This window comes from Temnothorax americanus, unplaced genomic scaffold (genome assembly GCF_048541705.1).
Source record: "Temnothorax americanus isolate GAGA-0224 unplaced genomic scaffold, ASM4854170v1 Scaffold2, whole genome shotgun sequence".
Taxonomy (NCBI): Eukaryota; Metazoa; Arthropoda; class Insecta; order Hymenoptera; family Formicidae; genus Temnothorax; species Temnothorax americanus.
The window spans coordinates 4,941,619-4,965,434 of record NW_027509338.1 but is presented as its reverse complement, the minus strand read 5'-3'; the positions used below and the strand labels follow the sequence as shown (position 1 = coordinate 4,965,434).

General features: G+C 31.1%; 1 protein-coding gene and 1 long non-coding RNA gene across 6 annotated transcripts in view; one reads left to right on the top strand and one right to left on the bottom strand.

The window, feature by feature from the left end:
- LOC143897187 (glycogen synthase kinase-3 beta) overlaps positions 1–23,816 on the top strand; it is a 51,204-nt gene that overhangs the window by 5,373 nt on the left and 22,015 nt on the right. Inside the window, exon 1 of one of the 5 annotated variants that reach the window (XM_077405606.1) lies at positions 20,461–22,017. The exons of 2 other annotated variants lie outside the window; for them this stretch is intronic. In XM_077405606.1, coding sequence (XP_077261732.1) covers positions 21,831–22,017 — 187 coding nt within the window. In that variant the 5' untranslated portion in view covers positions 20,461–21,830. Of the gene's footprint in view, positions 1–20,460; positions 22,022–23,816 lie in introns of those variants that run through there. 2 more of the 5 variants (XM_077405605.1, XM_077405610.1) reach the window with 2 other exon arrangements.
- LOC143897198 (uncharacterized) lies at positions 2,036–11,525 on the bottom strand. The gene is made up of 3 exons (XR_013256873.1): positions 11,267–11,525; positions 4,451–4,806; positions 2,036–2,430 (listed from the first exon to the last, which is right to left on the bottom strand). It is a non-coding gene; the product is annotated as an uncharacterized LOC143897198 (long non-coding RNA).

Below are 23,816 nucleotides of genomic sequence, written 5' to 3'. Positions count from 1 at the left end.
TGTTGAAACCGACCATCTTTGATTTTTTTTATATTGAGTGATAAAATGCTCGAAACTGCAAAAAAGTATGCAGCTTAAAAATATATTAACAGCATATTAGAAGGATAATTATTTAGTAGTTTATCTCTCTCTTTCTCTCTCTTATTTTCTCCGTTAATCTATTTATCATACGTTAATGATTAATCTGGGTTTGATGGCTATCAAATCCATTTTATGATTATAACCATTTCATAAATATTGCATTTGGATACAGTTTTTTTTAAATTATAAAGAATTTAATTTGTTATTAATTTTCTAATAATTATTTGTGCAAACTGTATGCACTAATATATTACAACGTTCGAACATTCTGTATCAACTAAAAAAAATTAAGGGAATAATAATCTATTTATACTAATATCAAAAATATTAAATAATGTAAAATATTATTCACCGAGCAATGCGACAAAGCATAAAAGCATTGAAGCATTTTGGAAGTTTTGGAACATGCAGGAAAAGTTTTATTACGAGAAATTCTAGTGAACAATGTGTAATTAAAAAATATCGGGGAAAATTTTTATTTAATAATATTATCTCAGAATTCTCTATATCTCTCCCTCTCTTTCTCTCTGATTAAATCATATGTACACTTATTTTTGCGATGATTATTTTCATCGCTCGCGATCATAATCGTGTCGACGCAATTCAAATGACCATGACAACGTTATATACGCGCGTGAAAATCTGATTATATATGCATTACATTTTTGGCGAGTGTTTGATTTACGTATGTACTAACGCACATTGATCTACTATATTATACGTGCAATATGTGCCTGCGATCCCTGCGATCCATTACATGGAATAAAAGGCTGTAATGCGTGGTAATGCGATCACAAGATATCTGGGTAATTCTTTTAAAGAACTTTTTGATTTTTAAAAAGCTATCATATATGTGTAACATTTATTTATATTATTACTGATACTGATCCCAAATACTCAAATAAGGTAACAATTTTAAACTTAAAAAATATTGACCAAGAAGAAGAGATTAACAAAGTATTAAAATAACAAAAATAGTATTACACGTTTATTCAAACAAACTGATTGATATTAACGTCAACTTTTTTTGATGGATAACAATATTGAGGGAAAATTCACAACCCTAAATTTTGTACGCCACTGCTATACTGCCGAGCCAATGCCGAATAAATTTCGGACACTGTCTTAGCGATGCTATGCCTCCTGCATTGTCACTGCCACCAGTCATTATTATCACTGCCCAACCACTGACGACAATACTGTCATATATTATAGGCGACTGTTTTTACTTTTTTTAGTCCATTGCTGAATTTTTATACACCAATGCCGGCTGTGAATTCCCCCTCGAACAATATATAATAAATATAATTATTAGGTGAATGAATAAATAAATCTGAGGCGAATGGAGTAGGTGCAATAAGGGACGTTAATATGAATCACTATTTGAGTAAGAAACCATTCCGATGTAATATTTATAATATTTAATCAAAATCACAAATGATCAAGTTTATTCATTATAGCATTGAAAGTTTAATGAATCCATGTATACGAAAACAAGTCCGATTTAATTGCTGCAGATAACCTGGAAGCCTAATTGCACCTGCGTTTAATAAACATTTCTCCGTGTTGCATACTTCTTCATTGGCAAGGCAATTTATGTAACGGCACAGGATAAATCATGTATCTCGCCATGCAATCCACATGCGCCAGACTGTGCAAGATAAACCGTTACCGCCTTGAACTTGCATAACGCTTGCATAATTTTTAATCGATATGCCGAACTATATATATGGAGTTTAACAGACTAAACCTTTAACATAGTTTTTGTATTTTGTTTTGCTTACAAATCATAACAATTCTGATTTTTTTCATTTTTCCATAAATATATTATATAGAATATAAAAGGACATTTCTTATTCTTACAATAATTTTCTATAAAAACATTTTTAAATGTCTTGTTTTATTAGAAAGCATTATGTTGATCAAAGTTCTATCTTTATGTTTTTTTAGTGTAAGAACTGTGAAGGAAAAGAATAAATAATTTTGTATTAATCTAATAATTATAGGTGATTTTTGTATAATACTATTTTATTCGTACGTTTTAATGTACCTCATGCAAGAAATATATCATTATACATTTAAGACGCTACTGAATGACCTACGTCTCTCCAAGGACGTAATGTAATTTGTCATTTCGATGGATTATCTGTGAGATATTGCTGCTCGACATTGAATGGCCGCGGTAGTAGGTGATGGTAGGTAAGTAGGTGACAGTAATGATTCAGACTTCTACTTTGACTTTCGTAAACGCGTCTCATGCTCAAGTTATAATTTATTACGTCGCATCTAACGAAAATAAACTCGACTCTCTCAGGTGTTGATCGATCCAAAGCTCCATTTCGGATATATCTATATACATATATACAATTATAGAAATTGAATTGACATTATCTGAATTAAATAAGAAATACTCTATAGTACATGTATTAGCAATTGTTATTTTAATCTTGTAAATTCATAGAACAAAGTAATATTTCTCGAAAACAATCTTAATTTTTAAATGGAATATGTATTTTAACATTCTTTTTGATAATCGACTTCTATGATAGTGTGTATATCGTGAGAATAGTGAATAAAAATAAAAGGAAAATTATCGCACATATTTTATTTCGACGATGAAAATCATATAGATCGCCAAAGTCGTTTCTATATACGATAACGTTAAATTAAGATAACTTCAAGCTTCCGTGTTGTCAGCTATGAGAGCGTGCTCCTATCAAAAATAGTGACACAAGTAACGCAATCGCACCGCTATCTTTGGCGCACGCGACCTGCGTACGTCCGTAACCTTCCGATGCAATTAAATATATAATTTGATTGCACGATATGTGTTCCTGTATGATACAAGGTACCTATTATATCCTGTATGATGCAAGAATAATATCAGTAGTAATAATCAGAATTTAATTCGCGATTCCTGTAGTAACACAATGACGACAGGTTTAACAATTGTTTTCTACCTGCTATTTTTTATTATTTTTAATCATAGATTTTGTAGTTTATTTTTAGATGAATGATTTTAACGTGCTGTTATGAACAGAGATATTACCACATTATTGGAAACGATTTATTTTCTATTATTAATTTATTATCAAAGGCTATAGATTTCTCGATAGTATTAAATGACAATTTAATGGCTGGAGAACCTTCTCTCTCTTTCTCTGCTCTCTCTCTCTCTCTCTCTCTCTTTCTTTCTTTCTCTCTCTCTCTCTGTTAAAAAATAACATCGCGGGAATGGAATATACTTGCACTAGATATATGTATATATTTTTTATTACAACCGATTGATCCATCTTTGGAGAACTGCGAATCCCCCCGAGACTGTTTGCGTTGTAAAGAGGGTCGATCACGTTACCGATTCACGTGCTCGAGATCTAGGTCAATGTGCTTCTACGATATTAAACTATTCGCAAGAGAAAAAAAGACGATACGCATGTTTCAACAATGGGCTTCCCGTCCATTAAACGATCTGATTTTTGCTTGATATCTTATTATCACTCCATTTAGGTATTTTCAGTTAAAGCCTGTTCGTAAAATATATATCCGAAAAAATATCAAATACATATTATATAGTTGAGTTATTATTGTATGAATTATTATCATAGTTTAACACAATTATTGAAATCGCATTTATTTATGCATGACATTCAATCTATGTCGTCTCTATATACCTACTCCATTTCTTCCGATTTGTTCAATTATATGTCATGCTAAAATATGCATGACACTACATACGCTATAAATAAAAATACCTAACCAGACATATAATGATTGACTGAGCACCAACTTAGCATTTTTTTATTCTGTCATTGTGTGCGAAAATGTTCGTCACCGGCGTTTCCTATATTCACGTATTTTATCTGACTTTTACATATTCACGTTTTTCCAAAAAAAAGTTTTATATCTGCCAAAAATATTTTCTACTTTAATTATATATTTCCGTTATTATATTTTTTTTTTAATTTTATTTTTAAATTTGACTAAATAATTACAATTTCAACATCTTCTCATCTAGTTTTCCCCATTTACTATATTATGATGAATAATGTTTTACAAAAATCAATTGTGTATTTAAATTTAAGATTGTATCAAACAGTAAATTGCGACTGATTTTTATAATTTGTATCGCATACGTTTTTATGACACGAAATCTATGAATCTCAATAAATTTACGAAATCTGAAAGACAACCTTTTTTTTAATAGTTCACTAGATGTGTGCAAACAAAAATTTAAATCATGTGTGCAAATGAAAAAATTTTCATTTTTTTCTAGTATTCGGGAGCTAATCCATTTTACGTAATGGTTTCGTAATGCCTCTACTAAGAATCAAGTTCGTTTTCTTGGTTTTAATGATTAAAGATAACAAACCTTGTCTGTTGCATCTTCTTTGTTCGTGACTTATCTCGATAACAGATGGACAACAGTACCGACCGATCCGTTGTATAAATAATCGGGGCTGATGGTCGACCAAGTAATTGCGTATTGACGCAGTTGCCAGGCGGAGCGCGGAGACGACCTCTTCGATTGCGCGGAGGATCGATTATCCTCGTGGCGGCGGCAGCGTGCTATATTCTGACCCGAATCAGACTCATTCCGCGGGTAGCGGTCTAAAAAGGATCGTATTTCATATGCATCTCGATTCCTCCTAACCTTTATTGCTCTGATCGTTTCTTCTTCGGATGGCTCGATCGCAGGGATCCGCACGCTTGGTGACAACGCTAAAACTAAAACCGTTTAATCCTGAAATAGTGCTACTTCGGTATCTCCCCAAGTATTATTTCGAAGAAAAGAATCAGTATTGCTTTAAACCTTCTGGTTTCAACTGAAAAACATAGCTAAAACATAAGATAAGATATAAAGAATGTACTACAAAAAGAACTATTACAATTGTTAACTTATTGCTGTTAAATTGTGTTACATTGTTAAATAATTTACAGATGTAAGTTATTCAAATTATTTAATTATGCATCCAACTTTCCGAATGTTAATTTGGTTAATTACATATTGTCTAAAATCACCAGGTTAGTAAAATGCCGGCCGTTTTCAAAGATACTCTGGGGCCCCCTCGATATCGATCACTCAAGGTCACTATGTTAAATTTGAGTACGACATATAGTACAGTAGGAGCTTTTGACGTTCGTTAGCGAACTTCAAGGTGTAACGGCCCGATGATTTTGTCAGTGCTACATTTATTACTTCTCAGAATCTTGAATCGTTTCAGAGAACAGTTTGAAGATATGTATATACGAAGAATATTTAATGGTAATAAAACAAAAAAAAGCGAATATTACATTATATAATTAAAGTATATGGTTAAAGTGCAGTAAAAAAAATTTAAATAAACTTTCTCAGTCTGATGATATTTGAAAATACTAGGAAAATAGAACATTGCTTATAATGTCAAAGCAAAGAAAATAGATGAATTTTGGTGATATAAAAAATTATTTTAAATTTTTTTCAGAATTTTATTTTATATTCAATGCATTATAGGTAGCAAATGTAGAAATAAAAAAGAATTGACTCGTACAGTTTCTAAAATCTTCATCAATTTGAATCACGATAATAATGTAATATTTTTATATAAGAAATGAAAATAAAGTAACAGTAATAAGTTACAATAAAATAGTTACGTAAAGAACAGAATTAAATTAAGGAAAGTATGGAAACATGGAGGTTAAAGGAATAATATACTACTATTATCTCAATGAAACGTGCCCGCGTGGCAATGTACTTTTTTTTTATAAGAACCAACCCTTTCTAACCGCGGCGGTTGTAAATATCCTTGCTTTGCACGCTCATCTTTAAAAATATCTTCATTACAACGCGCTATAAAGTTGCGTCTGCTGACGCATTATATTTTTAAACTTTCACTGTATGTCTCGAAAAAAAATTGCAAATGCATTGTAGGTGTACGACCAACCAATTAGTGGAATTAATCACTCATTCAACTACATCAGCTTTCTTTTTACTCACACATGCTCTCTATAAAACTTTAGTATATTTTTTCAATTTTTAACAAAAATAATTTTAGATTGATTCACAATTGTTTTTATTTATCTTACATTGAAATACATTCTTTATCCATAAATTGTTAAAAAATAATTTATCAAAATTATTCAAATTTTTTGCCAGAAAATTCATGCTTCCCTTTATACTTTTTTTATTTATATTTTATTTTCAAATTATTTTAAGTTTATTTTTTTTTTAATCTAATTATTTAAACTATAAGTTTATACATTTATTTTGAACTATTTTTACATTTAACTGCATCTTGATCTTAATTGCAACTTTAATTTTTTTAATATTGTTTTAAGACAGTTTGTAGAAGTAATTAATTATTATAGTTAATTTTTTAGTTTATTTTGGAAGGAAGTCGCATCTAAGACGTTGACGATACTATGGTCAGTTTTCTGATGGTGCGCCAACTCTAACATATCATCTATACAATTTTACTCTTGGCTAAAATTGTGTTCCTCTCGGGGAGATCGATTTTCCTCTCTCTTTTGACATATTTCAATTTAATTTAAGATTTTTAAAAATTTATATAGTTTATTTAATATATTATCTAATTTTTTTTAGAAATTTTTATGTAAAAATATGTTACATAGATATGTCACAATTTTCTAAATGTTAATGAGATTATTATTAAAGATAAGATAATTTATTAATTGAACGGAATAAAATTTATATAATCTAGCTAGACTCAGTCAAATAACTTGTTTAAATAAATTGCTCACGATATGAAAAGCGAACTAGAAAAAAGTCTTGGGTGATAAATGTGCTTTGCACAGTCTGAAGATAAGTCTAAATTATCATTTTATTACGGCTGCGTAAAATTATCATTTTATACGGCCTATATTTACTTGGGTTGCGTTCCGATATTCACTGTCACTACTGAAAATCTATAGTTTACGTCACGTATACTATAGGTTTTCAGTACTGAAAGTTAATATTGGAACGCAATCTAAATAAATAGTAACAAGACAAGAGAAGAATGGAATTCGAGTATTTTGAAATACTTTTTTTGAACAATCTATATAGAGAGATTAAGCCAAGGATGTACCGAAATGCATTGATATAAAACAGCAAAAGTTCTGTATGTATTTCTATATTTATAGTTACTATATAATTGTCGTGACATCGTATGCCTTCCAGATTGAAATATATCTATACTTCTTTTTTTAATCTTCTGAAGAAAAATGTAGAAATTAATCTAGAATTAAATTAATGGAATATAATTTTTTCGCTAAATCTACGTAATTTAAATAAGAAATTAATTGTATTCTAATTTTTCGCACGTTACAAACAACTTTTTCAAATGCATAAAAGAGTTAGTTAAATATATAGCGCGACGAATCTTACAATGTCAACTCAAAATATGAACCACAATTAAAGTTATGAAAAATTAAGAAGTTTTTGGTTCTTTTATACAATTATAATTGAGATCAATTTTCTTCCTCATCTGATCCACCAATTATCCGGATTTTTGTTACAAGAACATCAGCAATGCACTCGAAAGTTGCAATTGCTTACAATTTATGGAATTCACCTTTGATAAAGTATGTCAGAACGAGAGATGTGTCTTTTATTGCGTTGGTTCCCTTAATGCAATATCGTGATCGGCCTTGAGCCGAGAGAAAAACAAGGCACAGTTTATCACAGTATAGGTAATTCAACAGAAATGTTATGATTCGCGTAAACATATATTTTATTTACGCGTATATCTTTTTAGAGATATTTACAAGTATAACTAGACCAACAAAAACGTTGCCATATTACGCCATAAATAAGACTCATGCGTTAGTGAGTTTTTAACTGAAATTTTAAAAAGAAAAATTATCTAAAATGGACTTATGTATATAAATGTCTTATAAAGTCTCTTTTAAGAATAAATTAAATAAGTATTGATTTATTTTTAAAAAACTAAACGCCTAATATTTTTCATACTTTTATTATAGAAAAAAGATATTCTTTAAAGACTCGGGTTTTAATTAATTGTTGGAAATTTAGCCTAAAATTAGATGAAAAGATCTTATATATACTCTCTCAAGCATATTTATATTTGCAGGTAGAAAAGGAATTATAATAATCACAAGGCAAATATTTAAATCAGTACATTAGCTTTTTGCTATATTTAAGCTAACATTTTATAGGTAAAGTCACGTTAAATTAAGACTCATCAGAGCATCTGTCATCAAAATTAAAATTATGGAACACTTTATATTATAATAATAACATAAACTTATGGAAACTACACACTATTTTTTCATAATTTTATTAGTGAAAGAAAGAAACCATACGATGTATAATCGAACGTAATTTAATTTATGCAAAAATTACATTTTTTTTCTTGAGTAAATCTTTTCGGAATTAAACTTAAAATAAATGCATTTTATAAAGTAAAGAACAGTTAATATTAATTGTGCGTCGGTATGCCAAAAATGGTTTGGCATCCGAAGTCCCAAAACTTAAGCTTAGCTCAAATCGCCGGCATTACTTCGGTATACATCGGTTTTTTGTCAATTAGAAAAGTAGCAGACCGCGCGATATGCTGTCGAATCAATAAATGAATGTTCTTGCCGCAAATAGAAATCCACTGTTGTTTGCACGGTATACGCGTTTGTGTTTCGCGTCCACAGGACACTATTGTTCTCCACGGATGATCGCGGAGAACGCCCGCTATTGTCTCCACCGGTTCATCCTTCGACGAAAGCACGATCCGTCGCGTTATTTTCATCGACCGAACACTTTCCTGTGCTACACATTTCACGTAAATATTTTATTATTGCTTGGTTCGTCTTTTTTTTTTGCAGAAATCGTCAAAGAATTCTTTGTTTATTTCAATATATTCTGTGTTTATCTTTATTCTGTTTATCTTATCTCGAAGATGTATATATTACTATATATATATATTTTATCAGGTTTATTTCACTGCAGTTTTATTCAACGCGACATTGTTGCGATAATTGCAGTTCGCGATAATCACAATCTATGAATGAAATTCTTATCGTTACTAGACAAAAAGTATTGCTGGATGTTCAAGTTTTCAATCTACATGCAATATTTTTAAATAAAATAATAGTAATAAGATCATATAAACAATAAATGGATTTTATTATATAAAGAAGAATACAACATTTAGTCTTAATAATATATATATATATATATATATATATATATAATTCAGTCTTTATTTTAAAATATATATTTAAAAAATTAAAAGATATTTTTTTAATTATTATGAAAACTACGAAAATTTTACCATGTACAATTTTATTATTGTTTAGATAAATAAGCTTGTTGTGAACTCATACAAAACTATTATATTTCTATTTAAGATATTGTCTGAAAATATATTATCGGTAGTTTTGATTAGTCTGTTTGACCAATTTAAAATTGATTTTTATTTAAATAAAAATATGATTATATTATAATATGTGAAATCTAAAAGATCCCATAGTATGCCCGAGTTAAAGATAGTCCCGCCTCCACGAAAGAGATATATACGCGTTTCACTATTAGTTGCATCAGTATATTCTTAGCTGACTAGTATATCGCTATAGTATATTCTTAGCGAGTAAGTTGATTTGCGATATCATATTGGTACGAGCCAAAAAACAATCGTTGTATTGGAGTTCGCAACATACAATCGACACTCTTATGCGTATGCAACCACTTCTTCCGGATAACTAATAGTACCTCAGATGTCTTGACTGTAAACCGAAGACAAAGTTGAACGAACCACCTTTGTGTGAATTTAACATTCCGCTCTTAATAAATTAAACTTTTAATACAAGATGTCGTTTTAATAAAGCCATATATATTTTTATCAGAAGCTGTCTATAACATATTGTTCATGCATATGTTATTTAATCGGGAATATACTTTTTATCTACAAAAAATTAATTAATTAATTTACGATTCCATTAATACTTATTAATTTTTAAATGTTCATTTTAAGGTCTAAACTAGGGGTCCGTTCCGTTTCACGCATGATGCGCGCATTGTCTATAGTAAACGTTACGTATGCTATATAGATAAATGCGCGCATATACGTGAAACGGAACGGACCTTACGAGTTTCCCCAACTTTTTGTGTCAAAAGGGCCATATTAAAATATTTGTAATGACCAGGGGGTCGAATAAGTTTTATTTTTAAAAATTATATAAAAGTAAAATATTTTTATCTAAAAATTCTTTTATATTATAATATCGAAATTTCTTGGCAGGCCGAATTCAGTCCACGGAGCATAGATTGGGGATCCTCTTAGTCTAGACCTAGACAGACGAAACTATGTTTTCTAGAAAACTATATAACTCTATAACGTGAACAAGATTTTATACAATTTACATTGAAAGAACGAATTTATACTATAGTACGGTTTAAAGTTGAAAGGAAATCGAATTATAAATTATAAAGAATGATGCGATAAATTGTTAATGCTCGATACTGCGCGATTTATTTGTATTACATTCGTATTTAGTAAATACAAACTTTGAACTGAAACAATAACATAAGCACGGATATAGCACGAAATAGCACAAAATGGATTATTTTTAAATGACAATGTAACATATAAACGGGCAGCTTACCGATTAGAGATAGTAACAAAATCATAAGATAGAAATGAAAAATTGATAATTTTACAATACATTTTAAAATTTGATCACGTTATTGCAAAAATGCTCCATTGTATATTGATTGAAATTTTTTGATAAATATTCCTCTTTGAGGATCTCTTCCAAAAACTTTCACATGACATATATTATGCGAATAACCTTTACAAAGTTTTAGCCGTTCATTGTTTATTCGGAAGTTATAAATGACTAAAGAATACCTTCTGTGCAAAACAAGAACTTCAACGTATTATTAAATACCTATTAAAGATAAGAGGTGAATACACGTGGGTGGGAAAAGGGCAAAGCCCTTTGGAACCCAATCTAAAATTGGCTTAAGTCAGGCTGAAAGTTTGTGAGGGAGGGTGCAGAAGGAGGGGCTCCAGCCACGCATTAATTTTGGATTTAATAAACGATGAGTAATTATTGAATTATTTAAATTTAAATTAAACACACTTAATGATATGCGAACGACGGATGATTTTAATTTTATATTACAATTAGTACAATTATAAAGTGTATTCAGAAAAAGGGGATTTAGCTATAAAATTAATCAAATTTTACATACCAATTAGCTGCTCGACTAAAAACGAATTCAACTTCCGATTAATTTAATCGACGATTTACTTATCAATAATATCTATTTTGTCAATATTATAAAGTTATTAATTTTTTATTGTTTAACATATGGACAAAAATTAGATTAAAAACAACGATTTACACAGTTAGAAATTTCGTTTTGAGCAAAATTCTGCTGATTGAATTCATCGCCGGTTAAGTTAAATGGAGCTGGAGTTTGGTCGAAGTCGACCCGAATGCCGCGGCGTACTGCTATTTAAAAGTAGCGACACGTGCCAGTCGTGTGGCGCCACCCTTGCGCGCGTCATCTTGTGGTATCACACGAATAAACTTTGATAACAAAGCAGGCCAATTGCGTGCACGGATGAGATTGTGAAAACTGTTTTTCTACAATCTTTCTTCACAAAATTCACATAGATACACACACAGGCAAACTATATCAAAATACGATGTAAAGGAAAAAATAAATTGTCCTCTGTTTATTATAATTTGTATGAAGTCAACATATATTATTTATTTTGCAAGAAGATTTCTAAAGAATGGTATATTATTTTTAAAATAGGAAAATATAACAATAATATTGCGAAAGCAATATTGATAATAGCAAATGTTTTAATATTGAAATTTGGTAAAGGAATGAAATGTTATTAATATCTTTAGCTGTGCAAACGCCATACTGGTAACTCATTGTCGAGCAACGCTGCATCTCATGACATTAAATGTTAACCATTGTCGATAGGTGGCACTATACACGAACTTATTAGCTTGTCTCTATGTTTCTCCGAAGATATCTTCACTTTCGCATCATATAATAACAGCCATATACGTCCCACTAGACATAATTGCGTTCTGTTATTTATTAGAAAGTCTATTAAATAATTTTTTTTATAAATTTTTTTAAAGTTTTTAATAATTTTCATATTTTAGTTATCTATTATTTTAAAATTCTAATATTAAATTGAGATTGCGAGGAAATAAATAAATGATCAAAGTTTAGGACAATCCACAATAGTTGCCGAAAATAGAATCTAATTATTATATTTATTACGACATAAAAGTTATTAATTTATTTTTCTAAATATACTATAAAAATAATTATGTAAAATGTTTTATCTTTATATTTTAGTAAAATTCAAACGTTTTCTTGTGTTGAAGGATCTAAAAACTCTGTTTTTTTTAATGATTATCTTCAATAATATTAAACATTTGTGACAATTTTGTCATGCTACATATTGATTACATCAATTCACGTACGCATCGTGAGCAGCGTGAACTTGTAACATGTGTTAATAGATGACTCGCGTAACGTGTTACCGTTATTAGAATATGAACTCTAATAAACTAGTCTTCCATATTACGATCTCTGATGTAATAAATGATCATCACTATAACGAACTTTTTTGGGCTCTTGAGCGAAGCTCAATCAACGTATGTGTCGATAATATAGGAATCATTTCTATAATCTTCTTTTATTCTGAGAAACTTGAATCCTTCATTTTTTAAATTAATTATGATCAAAATTGATTTTCTCATCTTTTTCTCGTCGATAAGAGGCTTCAGAAAAATATTGTTCATATGATTTAACTAACATTTTGATCTGCTTACTATATACAATTCGGCAACGTTTAAATCTACATTATGTGTGACTTCAGATGATTTATTTAGAATTGATCTATAAATATGACTTATGCAAATCGCCAAAGTAAACACAAATTTTCATACTGCGCTATTGTTCTTATTATTTTCACAACTTGTGATTTTCCGTCGATTCCTTATATTTTGTCTGTTAATTCATGTTTAATTCCTCGAACTTTTAAAGCTATAATGAGATATAAAGAATGTTTTGTGACAAATTTATTTTTTCATTCTCGCCGAATCGATACGAAAAAGAAAGAAGTAATATTAAAAATGAAAATTATATATTTCTTAAATAGAGATGTGTTTTAATTTAATATTTTATTGACTTTTATTAAAAGAAAGAACTAAACTTTTTCCTCGATTAAATACTTTTTGTATAAATTACCGTACATTTAATGTTTATTATAGATAATATTCTTTATAAATAATGATTAAAATATGATTTAGCGGTATTTTATAATCTATGTATTAATGTTATTAATGTGATTTGTACATATATTACAAATTGTTTTATAATTGTTTTGAAGGCGTACCGATTTTTCGATCGCAAAAAATAGCGCCTTTGCAAATAGACTCACACTATATGATGACCTATGACCGTATATATCGCTCGCAGCTTGATCTATTAATAGTTATGGCGTTATTGCTATTTTACTTGAGAGAACGATTGAAAGAAAAAAAAAGAAGTCGGCCCGATTATCCCGATTAATTCGTCGAATGCATTCGAGCAAATCTCTCTGGCATTAAAAAAGTGAAGATGTTCTCAAGAAACTGATTATACGAATGTACATATGTGCACAATTCAAAATTGATTTTACTGCGTTATTTGCGCACCTATAGACACATTAAGCGACACTTATGCATTGAAAATTTGATGAATCTTTACACATGAATCTTTACGCAGCGAGACATAATAAAATGCCAAATGGATAGTCGCAATCAATTCGGTGTGACAAATACTTCTATAAATATTTCCAATCTTTATATTGCATTGATAAAAGTCATTACAAACTTGAGTTCTGCTATGGAAGAGACACGATCTTTTGTTGTGATACTTTTTGTAATTCAATAGTTTAATATTTTCTGCGAATTTCTTTTACAATATCTTCGTCATTCGCGGTCTTCAATCTCTCGTTCGACTTATATACGATCGTTATACTTCCCGTTGAGATTTATAGTTTGAAAAAGAACCGCCTTCATATATATTGTGACGGCAAATCGGAATTATTGGCAAACGATCAAGACACTCACGTGTGACGTTGCAGCTGACGTCGTACGTTGCGGCAGGTGCCAATTAATAGAAAACGAAAAAATTTATAGAAATCCAAGAAAAAGTTACAGAAAATAAAAAGTAAAGAAAAATTCTAGAATCTGCAAAAATTCTATCAAAAATATATTTGAAATTAATTGAAAAATATATATCTCTATTATCTATATATTTGTATTTTTGAAGTTTAATTCGCGAAAATGTCTTGTTTTTCAATTGCTTTATAACTCGGAAATAATCGATATTTTTGGAGTTATAAGGAATTTCAAACTTATCAAGGAATCTGCTATTAAATATTAAAGTCACGAGTATGAGACACCTGTGCATATACGTGTGTATGTGTATACATACATAATTTGACATGTGAAGTAGTTATCGCAGTGGTTCATATTTTTATTTGCGCTGATCTTCATTTGCTCTTTCTTCATTTATTCATCTCGGCATGTGTCAGAAGATAAGATCACGATAACGGAATGTCTGCTTTTCTTGTCGTTTTTTTTTTGTGTGTATGTATGTGTGTGATCACTGATCAGAGTTTAACTATTACAATTATATATTTCGGTATAAATAGACTGTTATCAAAACGTGACTTCGTCATGTTACTTGAATAATCTCTTCACACAATTTGCTTACGCGTTTAAATTTGCAGGATTCTGTTCTTTAATTTCATGTTTTTTTCTTTTTGTTTTCTGGAATAAATGTGTAATATATAACAAATATATATAATGAAATTTTTATAATCATAAATATGACTATACACAAAATAAGAAATAATATTTTTAATCGCAAAAACTTAAATTTGATTTTTATTTGCAATAATAATTTAGGCATACGAAAAATTCACTCAACATTTATACTCAACCAATAACAACATGAGACTATGCCAAAGTTAAACATTGGGCTATTCATGCAATCGGATGGAACATTTTCATTCTTTCTTTATTTAAATAAACATTGTTCTGTAACATGTGTGTAAACGCAAGAAATAACATTTTGACGCTAGTTACAGACTTCACGGAAATAGAGATGTAAATAGTGTCAGTAGAAATTCCGCGGAGTCACCACGCATATACAATATTCGCTAAAAGACTTCGTTTGTCCGCGGTTAATTTCTCGAACAACTGGTCCCAGCACTGCATTTCTGAACTCTCGCGCGGTCATACGCACACAGAAACTCGTGGACGAATTTGCACGACGCCGCACGCGCTCATAAAGGAAAAGATGGCACAAAAAGAAACGTGAATCAGCAAAAGTTCGCGGGACCTTTGTCCGAAGTTTCTCCGAACTGTATCATTTCTATATATATATATTTCTTATATTCTTATTCTCGAAAATTTTTTTGTGGTGATAAACACTACACAGAGAATGAAACAATATATTAAATAAAAACGTAACAAGTGATTTCGTAAAATTTTACATATAATTAATTACTGGTACGTTAAAAACTGATTGCTGGAATTTTTTTTATCAATTGACGTTGAAACTTTTTATATGTATAACTGTCTGTGATTTTATAACAAACAATATCAAATAATTGTCTATTTTCAATAAAGACTTGTAATTTTATCAAATCAATTAGTAAATGTTGTTTTCTGGAGTAATTGATTTTATGAGAGAAATACCTCCCAATATTTTATGTTATATCACTTTTGTTTTAATATACATATTTGTTTTCCGAAGGAAGCGAATTTCGCGTACGACGATTATGTAACGACATGAAGTTGCGTCTTTTGAAATGAGTGCGGCTAAGCGATTTCCGCGACTCGTCGTGTATACGTAATGTGAACGAAAAGTCAGACGCCACGTATGCATCACCTCATTGCCACATCTTGCGTCAAAATTATTTCCGTTGACGTTCATCATTGTATTTCGAAAAAAATGCTCGCATTACACAATTTGTCGTGACGTAATCGTGGTCTGTAAAGTATCTTGATCGCAATCTTATTTAAAAACAACGCTATATAGTTTTCGGACTAATAACGCTTTCACGATCGGTGCGATGGAAATTAATTTGAACAAACGCAAAAATAAAATTAGTCGTGACAAAGTAACATGCGTAATGACATAATCGCGTGCTTTATTTTGTTTCAAGTATATTTTATTCGACTAGAAACTGTTTGGGAATATACCGCTATCGCAAACCGTTATAAAATCACGAAAGAATGGAGATTTCTTTCCACCGTCTCAGATGAATAATAGAACTCTATATACGGTCGAAGAATGCTACGTCTTTTTAATCTCAGAAACGCGCTTAATAATCTGTTACATATTGAAGGGCACACAGCGCGGAATTGCCGCGTTATATCTGTGTTGCAATCGATAATTCACGCTGCGTCAGGGTCAGTGTGTTAAACCGCATATCCTGTATACGCTATAATGCTCTTTCTTGATGGAAATATCTTTATAATTAATCACGCGCTCTCTGAATACATAGCGCGATGAAAAAAATGTTGAAGCTTTTAAATATATCGAGAACAATCCATTTTTAAACCATAATTTTACGATTTTATAACAATGAAACGTAGTAATAATCGATTGTTTTAAGGCGCATTTTACTTAATTTATACCAACATTATCAATATCTTTTTTTTTTAAGTAATTATACTTTTTATTTATCTCGACATATCTGTTGAGAAATATTGTACAGAATACAATTTTATGTAACTTGTGCCTTGAATCGTGTATAGTGATTTTTTCTGGTTTCTGAGATACGTCTTGCTCTGTAATTATTATACAATATTTAATGGTGATCTGCCACTCACCGCCTTACATTTTTTATGTAAAGTAAAGTCCACCTTTCTACCACTTGGATATTAAAAAAGGCATGAAGAGAAAACATATAATTATATATACCTAAAAAGAAGTATGCGATGTATCGAAACTCCCAAATATATCGAAAATAATTTATTTAAGATACACACATCTCATTTAAAAATGTAAAACAAACAACAAAATAAAAGAAATCAAAAACGAACTAAAATATAGCATTTAATACAGATTACACATTAATCGCAAGATGTTGAAATCGATAATCGCCGACATACCGTCGAAAGGGATTTACATTATAATGCCTGTTTTTGCGCGACGAAGCTTGATCGACACGCAGCCGGTCTGGCATAATTGAGTTATGACCAATTTGCGCAGCTGATCGTTCGATATAAATAGATCGTGCAACGTTTATATACGGTTATTCTCGTTACTTACCGATACACTCTTTGACCGACGACGTCGAAGATCTGACGCAAGAACGCTTAACGAGTGCAGTCTATTCCTCTTTCTTTCATTTTTCATATTCAACATTGTCGCCTAATGGGTGCATATATAGACATCAAATGATAATATTGGTTCGAAAAATCCGCAATCAGAAGATATGCAGTAATTTTGTGACACTTCGCGTTTTCGGTGTAAACTTTCAGCGAAACGACGCCGACGTCTGAAATTTTTAGGACGGTCATACGCGAGTTCGTTCACATTCTACTAATCTAGATCCGGAATAATGTCGTCATCAAGCGGCGGATGCGGGTAGCTAAGATCGTGTTGCTGGCCGATTTCCAAGTCTCGTCTGTCTCGGAAGAGAGACAGACGAGAAGAGATATGGCAGCCACTTCAAACATCGTACTCCGCGATAACTAATCAACAGTCAGAATTGGCTTTTCGCTCTCTTTCTTTCAACACTGATTATTTTATCGAATTTATTTCTTATGCTTCGTCTGAACAAATATCTGAACAAATATGGAGGTACGGAGTTATTTAATACCGATTTAAAAATTATTGAAGGAGTTTTGAGTCCTGCAGATATTTTGTGTCGTCTCCAATCCTTTATTTGACGGAGATAAAACTAGTTAAGAAATAATTATACTTTTTCGTAAACAATGAACAAATTTGTCGAAATATTAACTATTATTGATAAAACGAGAGAATTGTCGATTATATTAAAATGATAATAATCTTCACGCGTGAAGAACACTTTATCAGTTTACAGAAGTATTTCTTATCTTAATTTCGATAAACTCTTTTGTCTTTTTTTTTTCGTATTCACGACTCGAGAAATTCAGCGAATTATAAAGTCTACTATGAAATTTAACTAGTAAATTAGTTGAGTTTTAGTAAGTCGCAATATATATTTGCGATAGATGCGTGTTAATAAATTTGAATGATAAATTTGAATGCTTTCGTAAGACACTTGCCACGTGCCCTCCGCGTTTCTTCGTTATCATATCTCTTCCCCCGAAGACGTGCGCACGAGCGCGGGGTACTGCTCACGTGTACCGTTTGTTTGTGTGTTATAACGATGTTATCTCCTTAGCGGCTAAATATAGCGAATACTCTAACCTGCTTCGTTCAACGTATGCGATATCGACGCGTTCATTTCATTCGCTTTAGGTATTCGACACAGGAATGCGAGAATCGAGCATTCAATTTTTTACACCACATGTTGTTTTCACTTCCTCTTCACTTAAGTCGATTTTTTTTAATGAAAAATTAAAAATGTTAAAACTAAAGAACACAAATACATTTTAAAACATAGTCACACGTATATAATATAAATACACTCTAATTTATTCTGTTTTACCAAATTTATTAAGTCATATTGAGCGCAGTTAAATAAGACAGAAGATTGATTATTTATAGCTTTGAGTGCAAGTTATTAATATGTGTCCTTATGACGACGAAGGATACAAACTATAATTGAAGATTATTGCGACATCATATAGCCGTATTAAGCATCTCGTTTAATGGAAGTAAGGTTTAATCGAACGTGATAGAAATATTTATAGCACATCTAGATGATTTTGCACAAAGTATTGGATTATAAGCGTTGACCGCGGATAAATTTTCCGCGGATGAAACTTTTTCCGGTCTAATAACGTCGAGTTTAATAAATTTCCTCTATCGTGAAATTAGGTAAAACCACTCGAGTCGCAAGATTTCCCAATCATTCCGATGAATTATTACGTTTGCGACATTACGAAACATTATCGAGATATGAGATAATCGTCTCTCTAATTATAACAATTTCTACGAAGTAATTTTTGTGGAAAGAAAAAGCGCTGTTCTTCCTATTTTATTGATTCTATAATCTTATCATTTAAGAACATTAAATATTTTAAAACATTTTATTGCATGTCTATGATACTTATTGAATATTTAACTCAATAACGTTATCACTCACACACACACACACACACACACACACACACACACACACACACACACACACACACACACACACACACACACACTTGACTTACTTATAAAATATATCACCTACATCATGCACATTGTGACCGCATTATTGTGATCTGTATTCGTGCCCTACATTTATTGTGTATTAAACACAGAAAGATCTCCCTCGGAGATGTTATCGCGAGCCAACAATCACGTAAACGTGCTAAATGTGGAACGCGAATTAATTCGCGTTTACCTGATTTTAACTTCTCATAAGGCCAGGATTTCAATTCCGCCGAAGACGATTCGAAGTAATCGTTTGCTGGAAGTCGATCTAAGAAAAACGGTATCTCTTTATCTACAATTGTACCGTTCCGCAGGTTGTTCGCTTTATTTCGCCTTATCAGTAATCGAATCGGCAGCACAAGTTCCTGAGGACGGACGAAACTCGAGTCTAACGGCTCGGACGCGATCGACGCGATTATTCACTTTCCCGGCCCAGGCGCTCGCTCTCTTTCCGGCCATCCCTCTTCTTTCCCTTCTACCACGTGCAGGGTCGGTTGTACACGATGTCAGAGAACTATAATCTTGAACTATAATCTTGAATTCTAATATTTTAGTTAAAGAAAATTCAAGTTCATATTGGTGAGAAGCCTCTCGACTTAAAAATTTTTATTCAAGTCTATGATTTATTCTTAATTTAAAATTAATGTTTGAAATTTTGACTCAACTCACATATTATTTAATTGCATTCGCGTAAATTACACCCCAAAGATTCGAGCATGTATGATTAGCAATTAATATATTGAATAACTTAAGCGCTAAACTAAACGGAAAGAATCGAAGGAGAAGTTCCTCGGGGAGAGAATTTTGCTTTGGAACACATATGAATGAAAAAAGCACGGGTTGCAAGATATAAAATAAAATTCATTTTGTCTTACACCAAGATACGTCAGACGATAATTACTGTACAGGATTATAATTATTATGCAGCCAGAAATATCTTGGAAAGACAAAGGGTTGCCCCAACGTTGCTCTCCCACCGCGACCACCCTGAACGCCCGGCGCGCAAGTGATGTGACGACTCGATCGGCGCCGGCGGTGCTCTCCGCTTTAGTCGCGTGCTGGTAGTCTATCGCGAATCAACGCAGTTTACTACGTGTGCAAAGTCGGCTCGGGCCGAGCCCGCGGTGGTCCCGTAATGCGAATCACGCCGATTCGATACCAACGCGTGATCCGCATCGCAACTCTGCTTATTAATCCGTTCGGAAACGCAAACCATCGTTTATCGCGACCCCCAATGGATTAATATGGTGCAGTGCATCTTAAGAAGAGAAAGAAAAAGAGAGGAATTTTTGTGAGTCTGACACGTTTTGAGCGATTGTTCAATCGAGATCATCGATCTTTCCCGTGAAGAAATATAAGGATATTGGAAGTATGAATATTTTTCGACGATTAACGTGATGGTTAATCATTATTGATTAGCTTCGAGAAAAAAGACTTAAGTGACAACAGTTTAATATATATCAGCACCTTATAGTGTACGGCATATCATTACTAATTTTTGTAAGACAGTAAAGTGTGTTAGATACAATATCGTGAAGAAGTATTTTCTGATTGTATGTCAAAACTCAAAATAAATAAACGTGGATTATAAAGAATTAGTGACATAAAACTTTATAAAATTTATATACATTATTAATTCAAGTGCCAGTTTTTACGAGCAATTTGTGTGAGCGATAACCGAGAACAGATATTTATAACAATTTTGTGTGGAAAAAAATTTGTTATTTAATTTGTAAAAGAAAATATAAATGATTATTGAACTTCGTACTATGTGCACATTCGCGATATTTGATTCTCGTGAAATTCGACTTGAAATAATCGTCGATTCTGTAAGTCTGACGAAGGATATTGTGGAAACTCGAATACAAAAACGAGTTCACAAAAAATACCATAATAAACACCACAAACGTTCCTAGAAAGACAACCTGGAATGCGCGATATATAACTGGTATGAAAACTCTAAAAGAGAGAGAGAATTGTATTCATAAAATTCTTCAAATATACAAATTAAATTCTCTGAATAAAAATATCGAAATAGACAAGTCGAGATGAATAAATTCTACAAAAATATATATGTATCAATAATAAAGAATATAACTTTTATCTGTGATTCAAAGCATTAAAAGTTATAATAATGGTAAAAAGTAATAGGCATATTGATCTGTAATATAAAAAAAAAGAATAATAAACTTAAAGTAATAATAGAAAGAAAATCTATAACAGAGGATTAATAATAGAAAAGGAACTGTATGATCGAAAAACGACAGAAGAAAATTTTTGTGACGCAATATAATTATAGCCATCACGGAGAACTAATCGAAACCTTTTCAAAATATCAAAACAAAAACGAAGCGTTATAGTATATAGTGATATATCGTGGGACGTTTCAATAATCGATCGATCTCTAGAGACCATGGCTCCAGCAAACAATCTCGATTGGTCAGAACCGTGTCAGCAGTGGCGATATCCAAAATTCTGTCCGACGGCGACCGGACAGAAAAACGAGCGTCCTAAGAGCGCCGTGGAACTGGGTGGCAAAGAGGCCAACACTGCCTATAAAAAATTCTGCAAGTTCTTGCGCCGACTAAGCAATAAGAAACGTAAGTCTATTGAGCGATCGATGTACCTTGTGTATGTATATATGTATATGTAAACGCGTTGGTATCTCATAATTTTATAGCTTTAGATAGAATCATAAAGTTTTTACATACTGTGGAATATTACAGGATTATGAATCTTTGTTAAGCTAAATTTTAAATTAATTATAATTTAATAATGAGAAATTTTATTTCATATATATTATTATATTTAAAATATTATTATAGAATACACTGAGAAACCCATTTAGTTGACTGAATTAAAATTTGGTTGAATCAACTAAATCTCTTGTTTGTATATGGGCAAACAAGAATTGTGGTTGGTGCAACACAAAAATGTAGTTGGAAAATTTAGTAATACCAATACATAAATATAGTTCACTGAACAAAAATATGGTTTGTATGGAACAAAATTTGTGATTGACTTATTACTCAAATTTTGTCCTCTGAACCAAAAGTATGTGTTGATATTACTAAAATTTTCAACCGAATTTTTTTGTTGCGTCAATCGATTATTTTTGCACGGAAAAAACGATTTTGCTGAAGTATTTAAAAATTTTGACTAGCTAGATACAGATCTGAAAATAATTTTGTTGTATCATTAAAATAATTATAGTAGGTTACTGAAGTATGATGATAATGCTGTAAAAAATTTTGACATTTTAGCAATCAGTTCTACATATAATTATTTTAAATCACATTGCGTGAATCTATAATTATTTTAATTATGTAGAACTGATTGCTAAAATGTCAAAATTTTTTACAGCATTATCATCATACTTCAGCGACCTACTATAATTATTTTGATGGTGCAACAAAATTATTTTCAGATCTGTATTATATCTAGCTAAATTTTTAAATACTTCAACAAAACCGTTCTTTCCGTGTGTAGCCATCAATGTATAGCACATAAAAAAATGCATAAACAGTTAAAGTCGTTTAAGTATTTTTATTTATCACATTAACGAAAACATACAAAATTATCGTTAGTATTGCCGTAGCGCAAAATACCTGAAGTAGGAAAAACGTCTATCAAAGAACTAAAATCCATCTCAAAACTGTTGTGTGTCGCATTTTGTATGACTTGATAAGCATCAATATGTGAGTAATATCCAATAGTAAATAATTTTTGTAAATTAAATACAATCCTCTTGTCTCCATAAGAAAGTATAGACGAAATAAGACTAAATTCTGGCAAAGGTTCATCAACAGAGGTAAGTAAAACTGTACGATTAGCTAAATATTTTATTCCATTAATTTCTATCCATAAATAATGTGTAGGATCAGCAGTTTCGTCAAGATGTGGACCAAAAGTAATTTTATCCGATAAGCCTCTTTTACTAAGAAATCTTTCGCATAACTGCAACTGGTTCTTTTTTGCTAAAGTTAACGTGATGTTTACGCGAGAATTTACTACACTTGCATTTTTCTTAAAGTCTCGATGTTTGGCCTCGAATCGCATTGATGAAATATTAATTAAAGGACCCACTGTAGTCATAATCTCAGGATAATGCGTTATTATGTGATGTTTCGGCTTTAAAGTTACATTCTTAAATACTTCTAAGTAAAAACTATGATGTTCTTCGATTAATGATTTTAAAAGCTTGGGTGTAGACTCGTGAATTGTTCGAGATGTTACAATTGATATAATCTGTTTGAGAAGTAAAAATACTTCCCAAGCACAATTATTTTGAGGAATTTTATCGCCAATTATTAATCCTAAATAACGAACTAAGCATGCCATCTCTGCAGCACTAATTATAATGTGACATTTTTTTATATGTTCTGTTTTTATTAGAGGT